General features: G+C 38.3%; 1 protein-coding gene across 1 annotated transcript in view; it reads left to right on the top strand.

The window, feature by feature from the left end:
• The window catches only part of Polr3C (RNA polymerase III subunit C), a 201,321-nt gene that overhangs the window by 96,553 nt on the left and 86,494 nt on the right, over positions 1-18,274 (top strand). Inside the window, exons 5-6 of the mRNA XM_067144179.1 lie at positions 1,253-1,464; positions 12,047-12,206. Coding sequence (XP_067000280.1) covers positions 1,253-1,464; positions 12,047-12,206 — 372 coding nt within the window. The remainder of the gene's footprint in view (positions 1-1,252; positions 1,465-12,046; positions 12,207-18,274) is intronic.

Genomic DNA, 18,274 nt, shown 5'->3' with positions numbered 1-18,274 from the left:
CCGTACTACCTTTCATATTATTACGTAGTGTTTTATTTCAAGTGACTCACAATTTCTACCCCCATCATCAATTTATATTTCATCTTATACCGATCCAGAGTTCACTTATTCTTTTTCATGTGCATTGTTTTTCTTGTTTTTATGTTTTGAACGGCTGACGATGACCTGGACTAGGGTCGAAACCGGTCCCATTTCTAATCACTATTAAATAAGAATTTAACCACTACATTCCTTTCTTTTATGTATTGAATAGGTTGAACCTCTTTTTCAATTATTTAATTTTTAATGTACCTATGTCAGATATTTTTGTTTTGCTAGTGGTTTTACGTCGCACCGACACAGGTAAGTCTTATGGCGACGATGGGATAGGAAAGGCTTAGGAGTTGGAAGGAAGCTGCATTGGCCTTAATTAAGGTACAGCCCCATCATTTGCCTGGTGTGAAAATGGGAAATCACGGAAAACCACCTTCAGGGCTGCCGACAGTGAGATTCAAACCCACTATCTCCCGGATGCAAGCTCACAGCCGCGCACCTCTAACCGCACGGCCAACTCGCCCGGTATGCCAGATAATATTGTGCTTGTTATGCTGAGGAATAGGGCATCTTGAGATATAGTGACAGAATATGTGGAAAGTATCCTGTGCCAGAAGAAGAGGGATCTAGATGCTTTTGAAAATCAGTGAAAGATGAATGAAGGAAGAAGAAGTCTGAATGACTAAAAGCACGACACTGCCCTGAAGTAATGCGAGAGTAGTTCCACGGTAGAAACAAACATTGTGGGAAAATGGGTGTGTGGTTTTTAGTGGGTGAGAATCCCACACACACTTGTGGGGTGTGGACTCTTCATGAGTGTCTCATGAAAGATTTTCCGCAATCTTTCGCAAAAAAAGAAGTATGATTATTATTATTATTATTATTATTATTATTATTATTATTATTATTATTACAGCCACAGGATCTCCAATTTTACCTGGAATTAAACCACATTATGTGCATTTCCATTTTTAAAACCCTACTGGCATTGGCCAGGATTCTATCCTTCATGACAATCTAGTGGGTATGCACCTCTGACTACCATGCCTCCAGCAAGTATGTGAATGGTACTGTGTGTTCATTGTCATACAGTTTGTTTAGTAATCGTTTTTAAAATATTTTGAAATACTTAATTTCTGTCTAGTTAAAAAAATAGTCTGTATAACCTAAGTTCATTGTTACATGTAGTGCTGCATATGTTGGAACTATTTGTTTACAGAGATAAGATCATGATTTCTTCAATCTCAAAGAGGATCGATGAAAGTGCTGCAGAGCTGATGCGACTCCTCTTGCGGCAGATGTACTTGCGAACAGACCCCTGGGTGGCAACATCAAACCCTATACCTCTGTCAGAGCTTCGAGATACAGTGCGCAAGCTGAACACTCATCCTGCTCTCGTCCAGTATCTGGAGCAGTATATTAAAATTATGGGTAACTAGGCTTTCTTTATATTTCTTATCTACACTATCTGATCAACAGTATACGGACATCTTAAAAGACTACTACTAAATAACCGTAAATGCTTCTATTGGTTTTACGTTGCACCGACACAGATAGGTTTTACGGCGATGATGGGGCAGGTAAGGGCTATAAGTAGGAAGGAAGCGGCCATGGCCTTAATTAAGGTGCAGCCCCAGCATTTGCCTGGTGTGAAAATGGGAAACCACGGAAAACCATCTTCAGGGCTGCCGACAGTGGGGTTCGAACTTACTATCTCCCGAATACTGGATACTGGCCGCACTTAAGCGACTGCAGCTATCGAGCTCAGTCAACCATAAATGATGCATCGTACAAGCATACAAGTTGTTCTCATGCCAGTGAATCAGCCCTGTTGTAGGACTGTAAACACAGAAGGACATCAACACATTTTGAATGCTTTTGTGTTGCCTACTGTGGAAAATCATTTCGGTGATGACCATTGTTTATACCAACATGATAATATTCTGAGTCATAAAGCAGGCTATATAAGCTAATGGTTTAAGGATAATAATATTCTACAACTAGACTGGTGGCCCATCCAGAGTCCGAGCATAAACCCAATAGAACACTTGTGGGAAGAGTTAGGACAGCGACTTTGTTCCAGACCTCACTGTCCTACGTATCTCCAACAGAGTCAGGGGTGTGATAAAAGCAAAAGATTGACCACCATCATATTAGTGTCGACCATTGGAGAGTATTTTACCAGCAAACATTGTCTTCAGTTTAAGGTAGTGTCTGGATACTTTTGATCAGATAGTGTAATTTGACCTCTGACTGTTTTGATATTTTCGTCGGTGCGACGTAAAGCCACTAGCAAAAAAAAAAAAGCACTGTTTTGATACAGTGTGTCTTTTCATTGATAGCCTTTGTCTATGTTGTACTGGTATTCAGTTCATGAGATGAAATGGCATTTCTTGATTTTAATATTACACATGCTGAATATTCTCTACATTAAAAAAAATCACAAGTAATTGTAACCAACAATATTTGACAACTCTGGTGGATCTGTGCCTCATACTGTTAATCTTTGCATTGATGTTCATTTCAGCTTATGGCTATATAGTGCTTGGCTTATAAGATGAAGATATTTCTTTACATTTCTATCACAGATTTTCAGTATTCTCTGTTTTGTTTTTCATGTCATATAATTGTAATTGTCCATGTTTGTTTTTCCTGCCACTGTAGTGATCTGGTGCATAGCTTTCTGTCCATTTGCCCCAGGTTTGATTCCACAAAACAAAGTTATTACCTACTAAATTTCTCCTTACACCCCACACCCTATTTAGCTGCAAAGACCAAGACCAGAGATAAAGAACTGGCATCAGTCCAAACTCATTTGCTGAAGGTATTGAATGACAGCAGCTAACATAAATATAGAATAATTTATACAATTTACTTAAGTGTCATTAGAGGACTAATACATTCATTATTTGTTGAAAAGCTTTTAAGTTACTTTAACAAAGTTACCACTGGAAAGTATGGCTTCCTTTTTAACAGACTGTCAGAATTGAACATTTATGGATCAGGCTTTTATCCAAATGCTAATATTGTAACTTGGGTGATGTGATGAATGTGAGAGAAACAATAATGCAATTTTTGATGCAGGGATTGTTGCGAGTGATTTAGCTCCAGTTGTGATTTTGTGGCCTTTATGCTATACGTATGAAAGAACAGAAAGTGCTAAAGCTTTTAAATGATCATATCACAGTTTCAAGTTACATTTGCTCATAAATCAACCTGATGACATTGACTGGAATATCAGAAGAGGTGATTTATTTCATGGAGACGGCAAATATAACTGTAATTGGATTGAATGAGGTTAGGTGGCAGGGAAAAGAAAAGTGAAAGTTGAGAAAGGGTTACACTCTCTATTGGAGGGAAGAATAAGAGTCGAAGAATGGTTTGGGGGTTATAATACACAAGCTTTAGGATGAATTTGCCAATGAGTTGGACTACTGTACATGTGACAGAAAAACAAATGTACATTTAAGGATGGAAAGTAGGGTAAAGGACTTTATTCAAGTATCTGCACTACAGACTGCAAAAAATGGAAGAGGATATGGATGAATTCTAGAGGACATCAGAAGGATTGATTACTGATGTGGAAGTAACAGTCATGAGTGACTTCTTTGCTATGGTGGGGGAAGTGACAGAAGAGAATTGGAAGAAATAATTGGACTGTTCGGATATGGAAAGAGAAATGAAGAGGGAAGGAAGTTGGTGGACTTCTGCGAGACAATTGGATTAATGTTGGGCAATACATGGTTCAAGAAGAATAGTAGGAAGATTACAAGATAAAGCTGACCGAGCTCGATAGCTGCAGTCGCTTAAGTGCGGCCGGTATCCAGTAATCGGGAGATAGTGGGTTCGAGCCCCATTGTCGGCTGCCCTGAAGATGGTTTTCTGTAGTTTCCCATTTTCACACCAGGCAAATACCGGGGCTGTACCTTAATTAAGGCCACAGCCGCTTCCTTCCACTTTCTAGGCCTTTCCTATCCCATCGTCGTCATAAGACATACAGTATCTGTGTCGGTGCGACGTAAAGCAAATAGCAAAAAAAAAAGATAAAGCTGCAGTAACAGGAGAACAAAAACAGTAATGATGAGCTTTTTGATGGAAATAGTAAATCACAGACAGTTGTTAGATGTAAGAAGTAACTTTTGATGGTGTTCATAGAGTAGGGGTAGCAATTAATGAAAGTGGAAAAATAGTGAGAATGAAAGAAAAAAGAGAGAGAAAAAATAAAAATTAAAGTATAAATTCCAGGTAATTTGAAACAATACTAACCCAGAACAGAGGTGGAGAATTTGTAAGTAGAATGAGATGTATTCAAGAATGAATTTGTAAGCCGTGCAGCGAGCACTTGTGGTAAAATATCGAGTCAACATGAGTCAAGGATAAGGAAACTCATTGGTGAAATGACTGGGTAAAGAAAGCAGTGAGTGACAAGAAGGAAGCATGTAAAGAGAGAAATAGAGGTAAAAAGAATTAAAATATGAAGAAAGCATATTGAGATGCGAGAAGGTACAGTAGTGCATGAAGAGAAGTTGGAAGGATTCCCACGAAAGTTCAAGAGGATGCAGATAGTGGTTAAAGAATATTGACTTGTAAGAAAAAGAGAAAAGAAAAGGTCTACACAATGCAGGAGAAAAATGAGAATATAATAAATCAACCAGAGGCAATAAGGAAAAGATGGAAAGAGTCTGTTAACAAACTTCTGAATGTGAGAAGGAATATGAGAGGAGTCAGAAGCCGAGAATATCACAGTGGAAGAGGTGAAAACAGCAGTCAAATAACTGAAAGTGGAAAAACAGCAACAATGGATGAATTATGTATGAAAATGATAAAGGCACCAGGACCCATTGGTCTGTGCTAGCTGTGTTAGGAAAGAAAATTTCTTCCATCCGAGGCTTGTTTTAGGTTTGAAAGCAGTATATTCATACTCAACTGTTCACTTGCTAGGCCTAACACAGGTGAGGATTTTCTTTCGGGGTTTACTCCCTTAGCCTTTGAAGATCCCTCTTCTCCACAAGGCAGTAATGACCTCTTCTAATTATCCCCAGGGACAATGGGTTGCCTCATCTGCCATCTCTGCCAATCCGAAGGTCTCTTTCTCTGCCAAAGATGCCGTTGAGGTCTTCGCCTGTAACCCTGGGTATGGGTTCCACGTTGTACCCCGTGGGGCTGGGTCCCTGTCTGAACTTAGCCATCCTTTCACACCGGCTTACTGATGTGGAGGATGCCCACCCCCACAGAGTGGATGTGCCAGGCAAGAATTACTCAAGTGGAGAACAGGGAAGGTGACTCTCCCTCCCTTGAGCCGGGTTAATGATTGCGTATGATGCCACAACCAAAGGCTCGCGTGCTGTTTCTACCTCAAGCCATGTTAATGGGTATTTGTTGTTTTTGGCCTCACCTATACTACAGTCATTGGTGGTGGTGTTGCCCACATCTCCATTTAACAGCACGTTGAAGTACTTCTTCATTTCATCTCTGATCCCCCCCCCTCTCTCTCTCTCTCTCTCTCTCTCTCTCAAGAACAACACGGGTTCCGGAAAGGTCAAAGTACTGTGGATCTTATCTTTGCAGTAAAAATGCTGGCAGAAAAGTACTGGGAATTGGGAAGAAATCTTATTATAGTGTTCTTTGAAACAAGATATGGGAATGTCTGGAAGACCTAGAGGTGCCAAAGTACTAATTGCCAAAGTCAAGATGCTATACCAGAAGTGCAGCTGTGTCCAGATAGGCAGATGGTTTGAAACATAGAGAGGTGTCCAACAAGAAAGTGCCCTATCACCACTCCTGTTCGTAATAGTAATGGACAAGGTCATAAAATCTGTCAAGAAATTGGACAGTGAACCAAAAGCCCTGGTATTTCCTGATGATATGCTTTTATGGGGAGAGACAGAAGCTGAAGTTCAGGAAAAACTAAACGAATGGAACAATACATTCAAAAATTTTGGACTGAAGTGGAAATGACCATCAATAGGGGAATCTTCTCTGGGACTGCAAAATACCACAGAAAGCAAAAACAATCATGTACCACACTTACTTTGTATCAGTCCTCACGTACGGTGTAGAGACATGTACCCTACTAAACAAAGGCTTCAGTAGAATCCAAGCAACTGAAATGAGATTCATTAGAACCATGAACCAAACTACCAGACAGGACAAGATCAGAACTGAAGCGAATAGGAAAGTGGCTGTTTTTTTTGTTGCTTTACGTCGCACCGACACAGATAGGTCTTATGGCGACGATGGGATAGGAAAGGCCTAGGAGTTGGAAGGAAGCGGCCGTGGCCTTAATTAAGGTACAGCCCCAGCATTTTCCTGGTGTGAAAATGGGAAACCACGGAAAACCATTTTCAGGGCTGCCGATAGTGGGATTCGAACCTACTATCTCCCGGATGCAAGCTCACAGCTCCGCGCCTCTACGCGCACGGCCAACTCGCCCGATGAAAGTGGCTGGTATCGAGGTTCCTATTACTACTGTCATAAAGAAACACAGACATCATTGGTATGGACACACAATGGGAATGAACAGAGAAAGACCTGCCAGAAAATATTTTGACCTTAATCTCATAGGAAGAAGACCACAGGGAAGACCAAGAAAACGTTGGATAGAGACTGTAAGATCAGATGTGGAGGAGAGGGGACACAATTGGGAGGATGTACTGGAACAGAAGATGTATGAAGACAGAGGGAGATGGCGAGCGCTTGTACACCACACCCGTGTAGGAGGTGTTTTACAAATTCTTTCTCTAATGTACTATCCTGTTCCTGATATCTTTTTAAAATTATACTCTTTGATTTGTTGATGTCTAGATGTTGCCTGGCATAAATCTCACTTGAAGATTTAACCTAGAAAGAGTCTAAGATAGTTATAGCATCTGAATACTTTTTAGTATCACTAATGTATTAATAGACATTTGAAGCCATGTAATTTATTAAAAGTTGTAACTTACTTTATTCTGTTCTATTAGAAAGAAACACCGCTTAAAAAGTTTAGAAATGTTTACTTCCAATGTAGCCACTTTCCTTCAGCAACATTTGATGAGGGTTCGACATCAAACCTTTCAGGCCTCAAATATCTTTCCATTGTAGAGATTTTGCTTATGAAATTGACATAAATAAATAAAAGTCTTCCTCAGCACAATATAGGCTTTAATAAGCGAAGATGTGATGTACAGGACTTCATTAAACATTACAAGACACCAAAGAGAACAATAATTGAACAAACATGTCTATAAAATAAACAAAAGAGCTATTAAGAAAACAGTGTCATCTTAATGGTGTATATATTACCACAGGTATGATGATAAATGGGGTGAAAAGCCAGTTTGTGAGTTTCACAAAGAGTTTTAAATACTGCTTTGATGGGGTGAAAGTTCATTATGTTGGAGTCACTGTGAGACTCAGTGTCTTGAGGTTCAGTGACTGGGCTGAGGGCAACTGATGTGTTGGCTGTCGCTAGTGTCCCACCGAGGTCTGAACGAGGAGCTCTTGTTGTAGTGTTGGAGAGACAATGGAACGGAATACTGTGCTGTGTGTTGGTGTATTTCTGTGGACTTGAAGCTCGGCGTGAGTTAGCGAGGGAAGCCGCTATCGTGAGCGTGAGGGTAAATGGACCTGCGTTAATGTTCGCTGTTGTGAGTACTGTCCTGCTGTTGACTACTGTTGAGCTGTTTAGTTGTTCCCTGCATGTGAGTCTAACATTGACACCTGATCCACCACAGAGCCCAACTCTGACCGACTGTCCACGGCTAGCCTCCCTTTTTATAGCTCAGGTGATTTGAGCCAGAATTTTTGCAAGGTGGCTAGAGGCAGATCATTCCCGTTGAATCTCTAAGAAACTCACAGGTATGACGGGTGACGAGAATAATACACGGAAAGGCCAGCCCCACCCCACAAGCCAGTTGGGAGATCCCAGGTCGTCTGAGGCACTAACCCCTTCCTGAAAGTACCGATAGGGGCTACCACGGGGCTGGCATGTAACAGAATGAAATATCTGGTGTAACAAATTAATCAAATCAGCAAATGAATAATAGCTGCTAAATAAATTTTGGAGTTTATTCCTTCATAAACAGTCTGGTAAGTTGAATATTTTTTGAAAAGCTACATACACTAAGAAGATGATTATTACAGCCTGGAATTTAGGCAAAATGTCTTTTTTTATCTGACTGGATATATTGAAGAATCAGATGGAGATAAATATGTTTTCATGTATTTAGGAAGTGTAGAAACAATTTTTATTTTGCCTTTTTTGCCTATTTTGGCTTCCATTGCCTATTTTAAGATTTGAAGCCTTTTTTTGCCTTTTTTTGATCGTTATGCAATTTTTTTCTGCGATTTACACATTTTAAAAAGCACATAATGAATTTCCGTACATCAAAGACAAAAAGTGGCACAAATTAAATTACTCATTGCCGTCATAAATATCTATTTAGAATATTGTTCCCTGTAAATCGTTTATTTGTTTTCAGGCATTCGAAAGCTTATTTTCTCAACCCATTCATTTAACCTGTGTAAAAAGCAGAACCTTCATTAGTGAAAGGAATGCACAAGCATAATGAATACCAGGAAAGAGAGAGGATGAGGGAAGTATGTCTCTTCTCCTTTCTCACGCCACTTATGCTGTGACAGTGCGTAATTAACTGGTTTTCCCGATTTTGAAATGATAAGATAATGCAAAGGAAGGAAGGAAATCACTTCTGTCTAACAGGTCAGACATAAAAGAAGCTGTTAGTCTACTGTTGAATTTGTTAAAGGCAACTCGGGTGTTCACACTGACTTATTTATCATGCCGAAATTTTCATCGTTGCGTGGTAAATTATATGGCTATGTTCGCGAATTCGGTTCGGATACTTTCTACTGATGGAGCTATACTCTTATGCAAAATCTGTGAAAAATCTGTTAATCACAAAAAAAAAGTACTTTATAACTCAACATTTTGCAACAATGAAACATAAGTCTAGGTTAAATATTGTTGGCCCTAAGATCAATTTAATATCAACAGCAGTTACAACATCCAGTGGGCAATCTCAGTTTTCCCTGCAGAAAGCTTTCTAGGACTCCGGAATTCCATTCTGGAAACTGGAAAATCAATCCCTCAGGACGTTTCTGCAGAAGTACACTAAAGAAGAAGTTCCATCAGAATCCACATTAAGAAAAACATATTTGAATATCTCCTTTGAAGAGATCCTGCAGAGGATTCGAAGCAGAGTTGCAGAAAAGAAGATCTGGATCTCCATTGATGAAACTACGGATGCAATGGGACGTTACATGGCCAACGTCATCATTGGAACTATGGAAGCAAAGCAAACTGACCTATCATCAGTATTTCTTTTGACGACAGAAGAGATGGAGAGAGCAAATGGTTCCACAGTGGCACAGTTGTTCACAAATTCATTAATGTTACTCTGGACGGATGGAATACAGCATGATGATGTCCTACTTTTTGTCACAGATGCGGCACCTTACATGAAAAAAGTAGCTACAGCCTTGAAAGTTCTCTTTCCTAAAATGCTCCACCTCACATGTCTAGCCCATGGACTGCACAGAATTGCTGTAGAGATAAGAAGTTTGTATCCTCACGTGGATAAGTTAGTTTCGAATACCAAGACAATCTTCCTAAAATCACCCTCCCGAATCCGGGTTTACCTCCACAGCCAGTTCTCACCAGACGGGGAACCTAGATCTCAGCAGTCATGTATTACAGCAATAATTTGGACAAGATACGTGAAGTACTTTATGCCATATCAGTAGACGAAGTTGCTTCAGTTTGCGAGGTAAAAAAGTTGTTGGACCATGGAGAGCTCAGCAATGATCTGGAATTTATAACAGCACATTATAGTGTGATTCTGGAAGCAATCTTGAAGTTGGAGAAAAGAGATGATTTGCTGGTATCATCTATAGCAATCTTCGAAGATGCAGTAAATCAACTGCTGCAAGCACCAGGAGAAAAAGGAATCAGTGTTAGTGAAAAGTGTAAACGTGTTCTGAGTGCCAATGTGGACATTGAAAAAATGAAGAACATTCGTGATGTTTTGGAAGGTGAAAATTCTGTTTTAACTGGCATGAGTCCTTCCGAAATAGCTTGTTTCAAATTTGCGCCAATCACTTCAGTGGAAGTAGAACATTCCTTTTCCGTGATGAAAAACAATCTTTCTGACAAGTGTCTGTCTATGACAGTTGATACTTTGAAAAGGTACCTTGTTGTTGCTTGTAACCAAGGAAAATAAGAGTAAGTACGCTAATTATGTGATAAATTGATAATAAAGAAATGAATGAGTATTTAAAATACATATTTTCATTAATAATGAGTGAGATTCCTCTTTGCTTTCACTCCTAACAAATGCCTATTTTAATTACAGTATTGCCTATTTTCAGTATTTCAAGTGCCTTTTTGCCTGCCTATTTTAACCAAAAATAAATGCTTTACTTCCGGGCTCTAACAATTATAATTAGCTTGCAGAATAAAGTATGAGCTATTTCTGAAAGTGTCAGTGGAATTTGGAGAAAGAAATTACCTGAAAAATTCAATTAATTTGCCTTTTTAGAAGTCAAGGCAGTATCCTTATTGAATGGGAATCAAACATAAATTGTGATGTGAGGAGGAAAAGACTAGTAGAATCTGTTAATATCAACACTTTCAAAGTATTTCAAAACAATGGGAATATGGGAATGATATGGTGATGACATTCATTGACATTGAAAAGGCATATGACAGTGTCCCCATGACGGAAAGTACAGTATGACTACTACAGGGGGAAAAAACGTTGGTAGCTTTCAGCATCAAACTAACCCAGAAGTTGCAAGCATTCTTCTCTTTCACTTGTCAGTTGTGCTTCTATACTGATTCTGTAATATTCAAATGTTGTAATGCCCACTCTTTCTTGTGGCACATGGAGAAAAACTTGAATATTTAAATTTTCATCCTTAGCACTGGAAAAATGCCTTTCTGCTTTATTTGTACTTTAAACTCAAAGCAACTACTTTGAAGACTTCCACTATTTTACAGCCATAGTTCTTTGCACTTTTGTACGTAAGGGAAAGAAAGAGGACTTAAATGCAGAAGACAGATTTAGGAAAGCAATCACTGAATAAATAATTTAAGGTTTGATATCTGCCTGGTTGATGTTATTATCATTTTGAATGGGTTAAGAAGTTTAGTTTCACTAACTCCTAAAAATATGCCTCATTTTTCATTGTGTCAAGAATCTCCCCCCTTAGTTCAGACCTGCTAATGCCAGATAACAGTAATGATCTGCAACTACATCAGTGATACTGCTATTTAATATTTTTCTACATGATCCCTTCATAAAATATATCAAGACAGGTGTATGTGAATGAGAAGAAATGCTAAGAATTACTTGAGTTTATATCGGGTTGTATAAGGAACTCTGAAATAGAATAAATTAAAACAACAATTGATAAACAAGTATGACTGAACAACCTAAGAAGCGTTTTTGGGGACGTGGACATAACTATGATATAACTGCTCACTCAACATTTTCTTTTGAATATTTGTTTTATGAATATAGTTAATGGAAAGGAACAAAGTAGTGACAAATCCAGTAATATGGTACCTTTCTCTATATTGTTTGCTTTTCAGTATTTTCTCTCTTGTATACTCATCTTCAGTACACTGTGTTTTTAGCAGCAAAGAAGTATCTAAACTAGAGAAAATATTTGAATGATGCATTTACTCTTCAGTAGTAATATATGTTACTTTGAAAGAGTAATCTTGCACCTGCAAGGTCCAGTACATTTCCAGATGTTTCAGTCCCATAATACTGTATCATTAAAGATTTTTTTTCTTTCTATTTTATCTCAATATTAGACCAAAAATCAGTTGTGAAATTGTGTTAATGTATAAATTGAATATTAATTTTTCATTTTTTAATGTTTTATTGTACAGTACTTATTATCATACTTCAAAATCACCATAGTACAGCACCAGTTATCCAGATGCTGTACAAACTCAGCAAATTTAGGCCATGCTTATATTAAAATGCCTGTTAAAATCTTTCAGCGGATGAGGACTCAAGTCGCTTTGTAATGAGAGTGGGTGACAGTGGGGGAGGTGGCCAGTACAGTGTCAATGTGAAGGAAGCATTTGTACAACTCAGTTGGACAACTTTAGAGAACATCGTATTGGAGAGATTTGGTACAAAAGCAGCAAGAATATTTAGGTAGGTTGGCTTGTTCACTTTGGCATGAAAATGGATTAAGGTACTGTTGATATGCCTTGTCAGTCAACATACCATACTACCAACCACCACAGACACACACAATTGTGATTACATCCCTCCACATAGGATCAGTGTCAGGAAGGGCATCCAGCCATAAGACAGGACCAAAACCCCATTGTGCACCACAGTTCACACATGTGACCCCACAGGTGTGGGAGAAATGGTAGAAGAAGAATATTCCTTGTCAGTGACTCAAGGAGCTAGATACTGACATAGTTCGCCGAAAATTCTTATTGCCAGACTGAGTAGAGCACTGGACTTCTGACTCCAAGCTTGCAGATTTGGAGCTGGTTCAGTCTGGTGGTATTTGAAGGATGCCAGACTCATGTCTGTAGATTTATTGGCATGTAAATGAACTCTCACAGAACAAAATACTAACACTTTGGTATCTCCAAAATCTGTAAAAGTAGTTAGTAGAAACTAAAACCAATAACATTATTACTTAAGTACTTATTGCATCTTGTGTGGCTGCAAAGATATGAATCAAGTGTTACGGATATTTGTTGGAAATTATTGTAATAGGTTGTTTATGGCTAAAGGGAAAGTCGGTATTCTAGGAGAGGGAGAGCAATGTGGTAAATACACAAAGAAAGGGATAGGAGGAGGCTGATGATAGTTATATACATGATGAAGCATCTTATCAGCCATTATGCTGATGCATTGTCCATGGGGTGCCCACATCAATTTGAACAACAGCAGTGATGGCGTAAGTCCGAATAAAAAGAGTTTGTAAAAAAAATTACAAGAAATTCAGAGAAGAACTGACTACTGCATTCAATCGTGTGGAGCACATGCTCGACTGGGCGTGCCAGCATTGTAGTTTGTCATTCTAGAATTGGTCTCTTAAGCCATTTAAGAAATCATAAGTGAAACATGCACTGGGAAGGCAATCATGTAATCATTTTACTTGTCAGTGTGTGAATCCCTGTGATGATGTTAATGAAGATTGTGAGCTCATGTTGACAAAGGAACAAGAAGTTACACCGGGCGAGTTGGCCATGCAGTAAGGGGCGCGCAGCTATGAGCTTGCATCCAGGATATAGTAGGTTTGAACCCCACTGTCGGCAGCCCTGAAGATGGTTTTCAGTGGTTTCCCATTTTCACACCAGGCTACGGCTGCTTCCTTTCCAGTCCTAGGCCTTTCCTATCCCATCGTCACCATAAGACCTATCTGTGTTGGTGCGATGTAAAGCAAATAGCTCACACAGTGGCTTGTAATAAGTTTGTGCAAGAGAAGTTCATATTTAAACTGTTGCAGATTAGCAATGTAGCCAAAGCATCTGTATATATATGTTATGCCACTAGTGCACTGAAAATAATAAAGGAGATTCAGTAAAATGGTAATAAAAAAGGAAAAAAAATAAAATAAAATTGCATAAACTGTAGTTGTTATGCCTTAAATTGCTCATGAATCAAATCAATCAATCACCACTGATCTGCATTTAGCACTGTTGCCCAGGGGGTAGATTCCCTATCAGTTGTTTACCTAGTCTTTTCTTAAATCATTTCAAACAAATTGGAAATTTATCAAACACCTCGTTTGGAAAATTATTCCAGTCCCTAACTCCTCTTTCTATAAATAAATATTTGCCCCAGTTTGTCGTCTTGAATTCCAGCTTTATCTTCGTACTAGTTGTAGTGCCTGGCGCTGCCCGGGTACATTTTTTTAAATGTTTACTTTTAGGATTTGTATTACCTGCTAATTCTGTTTGAAGTGAATTTTTGGAGTATTCTTTATTATGATTTTGATTGAAATTTTATCAACTCTTTTGTAGCTTTACAATTATTGTTATATGTTTAATTTTAACTTTTAAATTTATTTGGTTTCACGTTAAAATTTATCCTTGTACAAGCCTAGATTATCTGGGAATAACTCTGTATTTATTAATCGCACTACAGGTATGATGTACACAATTTAAATTGTCACTTAGACTGTTACCAGTCAGCTTAGCAACCCCAAAAACTGTGAATTCAATACTAATCTTAGGGATTTTGGACATGTTTTCATCTCTGATTGATCTAGTCCTCTTGTTGCAGAATTCTAAGTGATATCGTTCACATAACTGTCCACATAATGTACACTTGCATGAGTTTGACGGTTCATGGTATGTTGTGTTTTCGCAAATGACATGGTGGAATCCATGTACTGCAAGTCTTGTAAACACGTGCCTCGCCTCAAAATTTGCTGCTGTCTATGAACGATCGATCATGGCCCCAGTTCCATAGAATTCCGTGGTTACTTCTTCTCTTTTCCTTATTAGTATTCCTAGTAGGTTCTCCGATGCCGTTGTGTTAGGTAGGGAGTACATTGTCCTTAAATCCTCTATAAGGAAAGTTTCCCGTGCGAGAAGGTAGACTAATCTGGATCTTGTTGTTTTTGCCACTCCGATTGCTCTTTTGATGTATGTTGCTTTAACTCTTTCCAGTGTTGCTAAGTTCTTTTCATTCAGGTGTGCCCATATAATTTCAATCCCATACGTGAGTATTGGAACGATTTTCGATTTGAAGAGCGCCATTGTTTTGTCAAGATTTAGTGTTCTGATGAAGCTTATTTCATTTATCGCTCTAATTGCTTGTTGCAAGTGATAAAAATCATTGTTATCCGTATTGAAGATACTGAATGTAGGATGCTAAAAGGTTTGTTTTTTCCACCTATTCAATACATATAAATTTTAAAAATTAGGAATTTATTATTGATTCCACTTGAGACATGTTTCGCCCTTCATTGAGGGCATCATCAGTCAAAATATCACCACAAGGTAAAAAATCAGGTAACTGGTTAGTAGTTGACATGTACAAATTAATACATATTATTAATACAACTACAAAAATTAAGTATGGGAAATAGTTGTACAAAAGTGATGGTTGAACATATAGGTTTATAGATGAAAAGTCAGCACCAATGCCTAAAATTAACATAGTAGAGTTCGGCAGTGGTGCTCTGGAGAAACAGTTGACGCAATCATAGGAAAATAAAAAGTTTAAAAATATTTACATTATAACAATTAAGGGAGAAAAGGTGTAGTGTTCGGCATCAATGTTTGTAACCAAAAATTAATGTCAAAGGTTGGTAACTATACAGTATTTACATTGTTCAGTTGAACAGTTGAGATAAAGTTTTAAAAATATTTACATTATAACATTCAGCGTAAATGTTTGTAATAAAAACTAATGTCAATGGTTGGTAACTATATAGTAATTACATTATCTAATTGAATAGTTGAGAATTTACAATTATATACGTAATTACACAAGAGCAGCTGGTGCGCAAGGATAAAAAATTTCAGTACCAAGTGCGTCCTGATGTTTTAGAGGTTGGAAGAAGGAATTAGCATTGACATTTCAGAAATATGTAGAGCAGTTTATTTTAGTTAAAATCACCGGGGGTAGGGAAATATTTCATAGCCAAATGAGGTTTTTTAGGCATCAAGCTGAAAGTTTTCCAGTTGCAGCGCCGAGATCGGTACGGAGACTGGTCAGTGTGGATGGAGATTCAGGGGTATTCCGTGCGTTTGAACGGCAACAACGGTGACAGTTATTAGTGGGTAATTGCTAATTAGGAAAATGTTGCGGGTTGAAACTTTCGCTTATTCTAACATTTTCCTAATTAGCAATTACCCACTAATAACTGTCACCATTGTTGCCGTTCAAACGCACGGAATACCCATGAATCTCCATCCACACTGACCAGTCTCCGTACCGATCTCGGCGCTGCAACTGGAAAACTTTCAGCTTGATGCCTAAAAAACCTCACTTGGCTATGAAATATTTCCCTACCCCCGGTGATTTTAACTAAAATAAACTGCTCTACATATTTCTGAAATGTCAATGCTAATTCCTTCTTCCAACCTCTAAAACATCAGGACGCACTCGGTACTGAAATTTTTTATCCTTGCGCACCAGCTGCTCTTGTATAATTATGTATATAATTGTAAATTCTCAACTATTCAATTAGATAATGTAATTACTATATAGTTACCAACCATTGACATTAGTTTTTATTACAAACATTTACGCTGAATGTTATAATGTAAATATTTTTAAAACTTTATCTCAACTGTTCAATTGAACAATGTAAATACTGTATAGTTACCAACCTTTGACGTTAATTTTTGGTTACAAACATTGACGCCGAACACTACACCTTTTCTCCCTTAATTGTTATAATGTAAATATTTTTAAACTTTTTATTTTCCTATGATTGCGTCAACTGTTTCTCCAGAGCACCACTGCCGAACTCTACTATGTTAATTTTAGGCATTGGTGCTGACTTTTCATCTATAAACCTATATGTTCAACCATCACTTTTGTACAACTATTTCCCATACTTAATTTTTGTAGTTGTATTAATAATATGTATTAATTTGTACATGTCAACTACTAACCAGTTACCTGATTTTTTACCTTGTGGTGATATTTTGACTGATGATGCCCTCAATGAAGGGCGAAACATGTCTCAAGTGGAATCAGTAATAAATTCCTAATTTATAAAATTTATATGCATTGAATAGGTGGAAAAAACAAACCTTTTAGCATCCTAATTGCTTGTGTCGCTTTCTCTATTGTGTGTAGTGAAGCATTTTTCAGACGGCTGGAGTGTTATCCCTAGATATTTGTATTCTTTGGTGATAGATATTATTTTCCCTTCTAAGTTGATTCTTGTCGATTTTGGTATTTGCCCTCCTGATCTGAACACCATCATTTCAGTTTTCTCAGTGTTAATTACGAACTTGTGTTCAATGCACCATTTTCCCACTTCGTCTATAGTGTTCTGCAGTTTCTTTAAGCTTTTTGAGCCAATCACAATATCATCCGCATAGGCGTATGCTGCTACATCTTCATTTTGTGCAGTTTCCATAATGTCCTTCGCTGCCAGGATGAACAGCAGAGAGCTTAGTGGGTCCCCTTGGAGTACACCATTTGTTTGAATTATTGGTTCTGAAAGGTCTAGGCTGTCCAAGATTCTTATCTTGTTCTATTCATTTATGGAGTTTATGATTCTTGTCCAGTCGCTGTCTCTTCCTAGAATTTCCTCGAGCTTCCTTTATACTAATGCTCGGTCCAGGAGATCAAAGGCTTTTGTGAAGTCTATAAAGACTGTACAGTATTTTTCCTTCTTTTCGATGGCTTCCCATATGTTATTTAGCAGTAGTTCCACCACTGCGAGAGTGGATCTTCCTCTCCTAAACCTGAATTGAGATTCTGGGAGGTGCTCTTCTACTGTGTCCCTTATTCTTTCTGTGATTATTTTTGTGAATACCTTAAAAGGATTGTTTTCCAGGGCTATTCCTCTGTATTTATTTGTGTCCTTCGGGTCTCCTTTCCCTTTGAAAATTACCTTTACTATTGATTGTCTCCACTGATCTGGGATTTTGGCTGTTTCTATGCATTTATTGTAAAGTTTCGTCCAAATTGGAGCTAGTAGATGAGTTGTGTCTTTCAGGTATTCATTGTATATCATATCCGGTCCTGCAGCTTTTTTCTTTTTTGTGGATTCAGTAATGTTTTGAACCTCAGTTGTAGTAAGTGGAGACCATGCTGCCGTCTCATGCGTTGTATGCACTTGGTTGGTTTTCGGTGTTCCTTCTCTTCCTTCTTTGCTGAGGGTGTCTTTGAAATGTCTCGTCCATTCCTCCATGCTGATATAGTGGGTCTGTACCTGCTTTCGAGGGCGAATTGCTATGAATGGGTCTCTCCTGGCTTCCTCAACTATTCTTCTTCTATCTTCTTCCCTGTATGCCGTTTTCTTCTCCCGTGTTAGTGTTTTGTAGCATCTTGTTTTCTCGGCGTATGTCTGAAGGAATGTATGATTCTCGATGTCCGATTTTAGTCGGTGTAGAGCTTGAAGCACCTCTTTCCTTAATAGGAAGCACTCTTGTTCGAACCATGCTTTTGCTGTTCGCACTTTCCTGGGGCTGGCTGCTTGTGTTAAGAGTTTCTCCAGTTCATGCACAGCTTCCTCTACATTTGAGTTGTCGATTAGTGTTTTGATTTGTTCCATCTGTTCT

This window comes from Anabrus simplex, chromosome 3, assembly GCF_040414725.1.
Source record: "Anabrus simplex isolate iqAnaSimp1 chromosome 3, ASM4041472v1, whole genome shotgun sequence".
In the NCBI taxonomy this organism is placed as follows: Eukaryota; Metazoa; Arthropoda; class Insecta; order Orthoptera; family Tettigoniidae; genus Anabrus; species Anabrus simplex.
The sequence above is the reverse complement of the archived record's forward strand: the minus strand, read 5'-3'. Positions and strand labels throughout refer to the sequence as shown.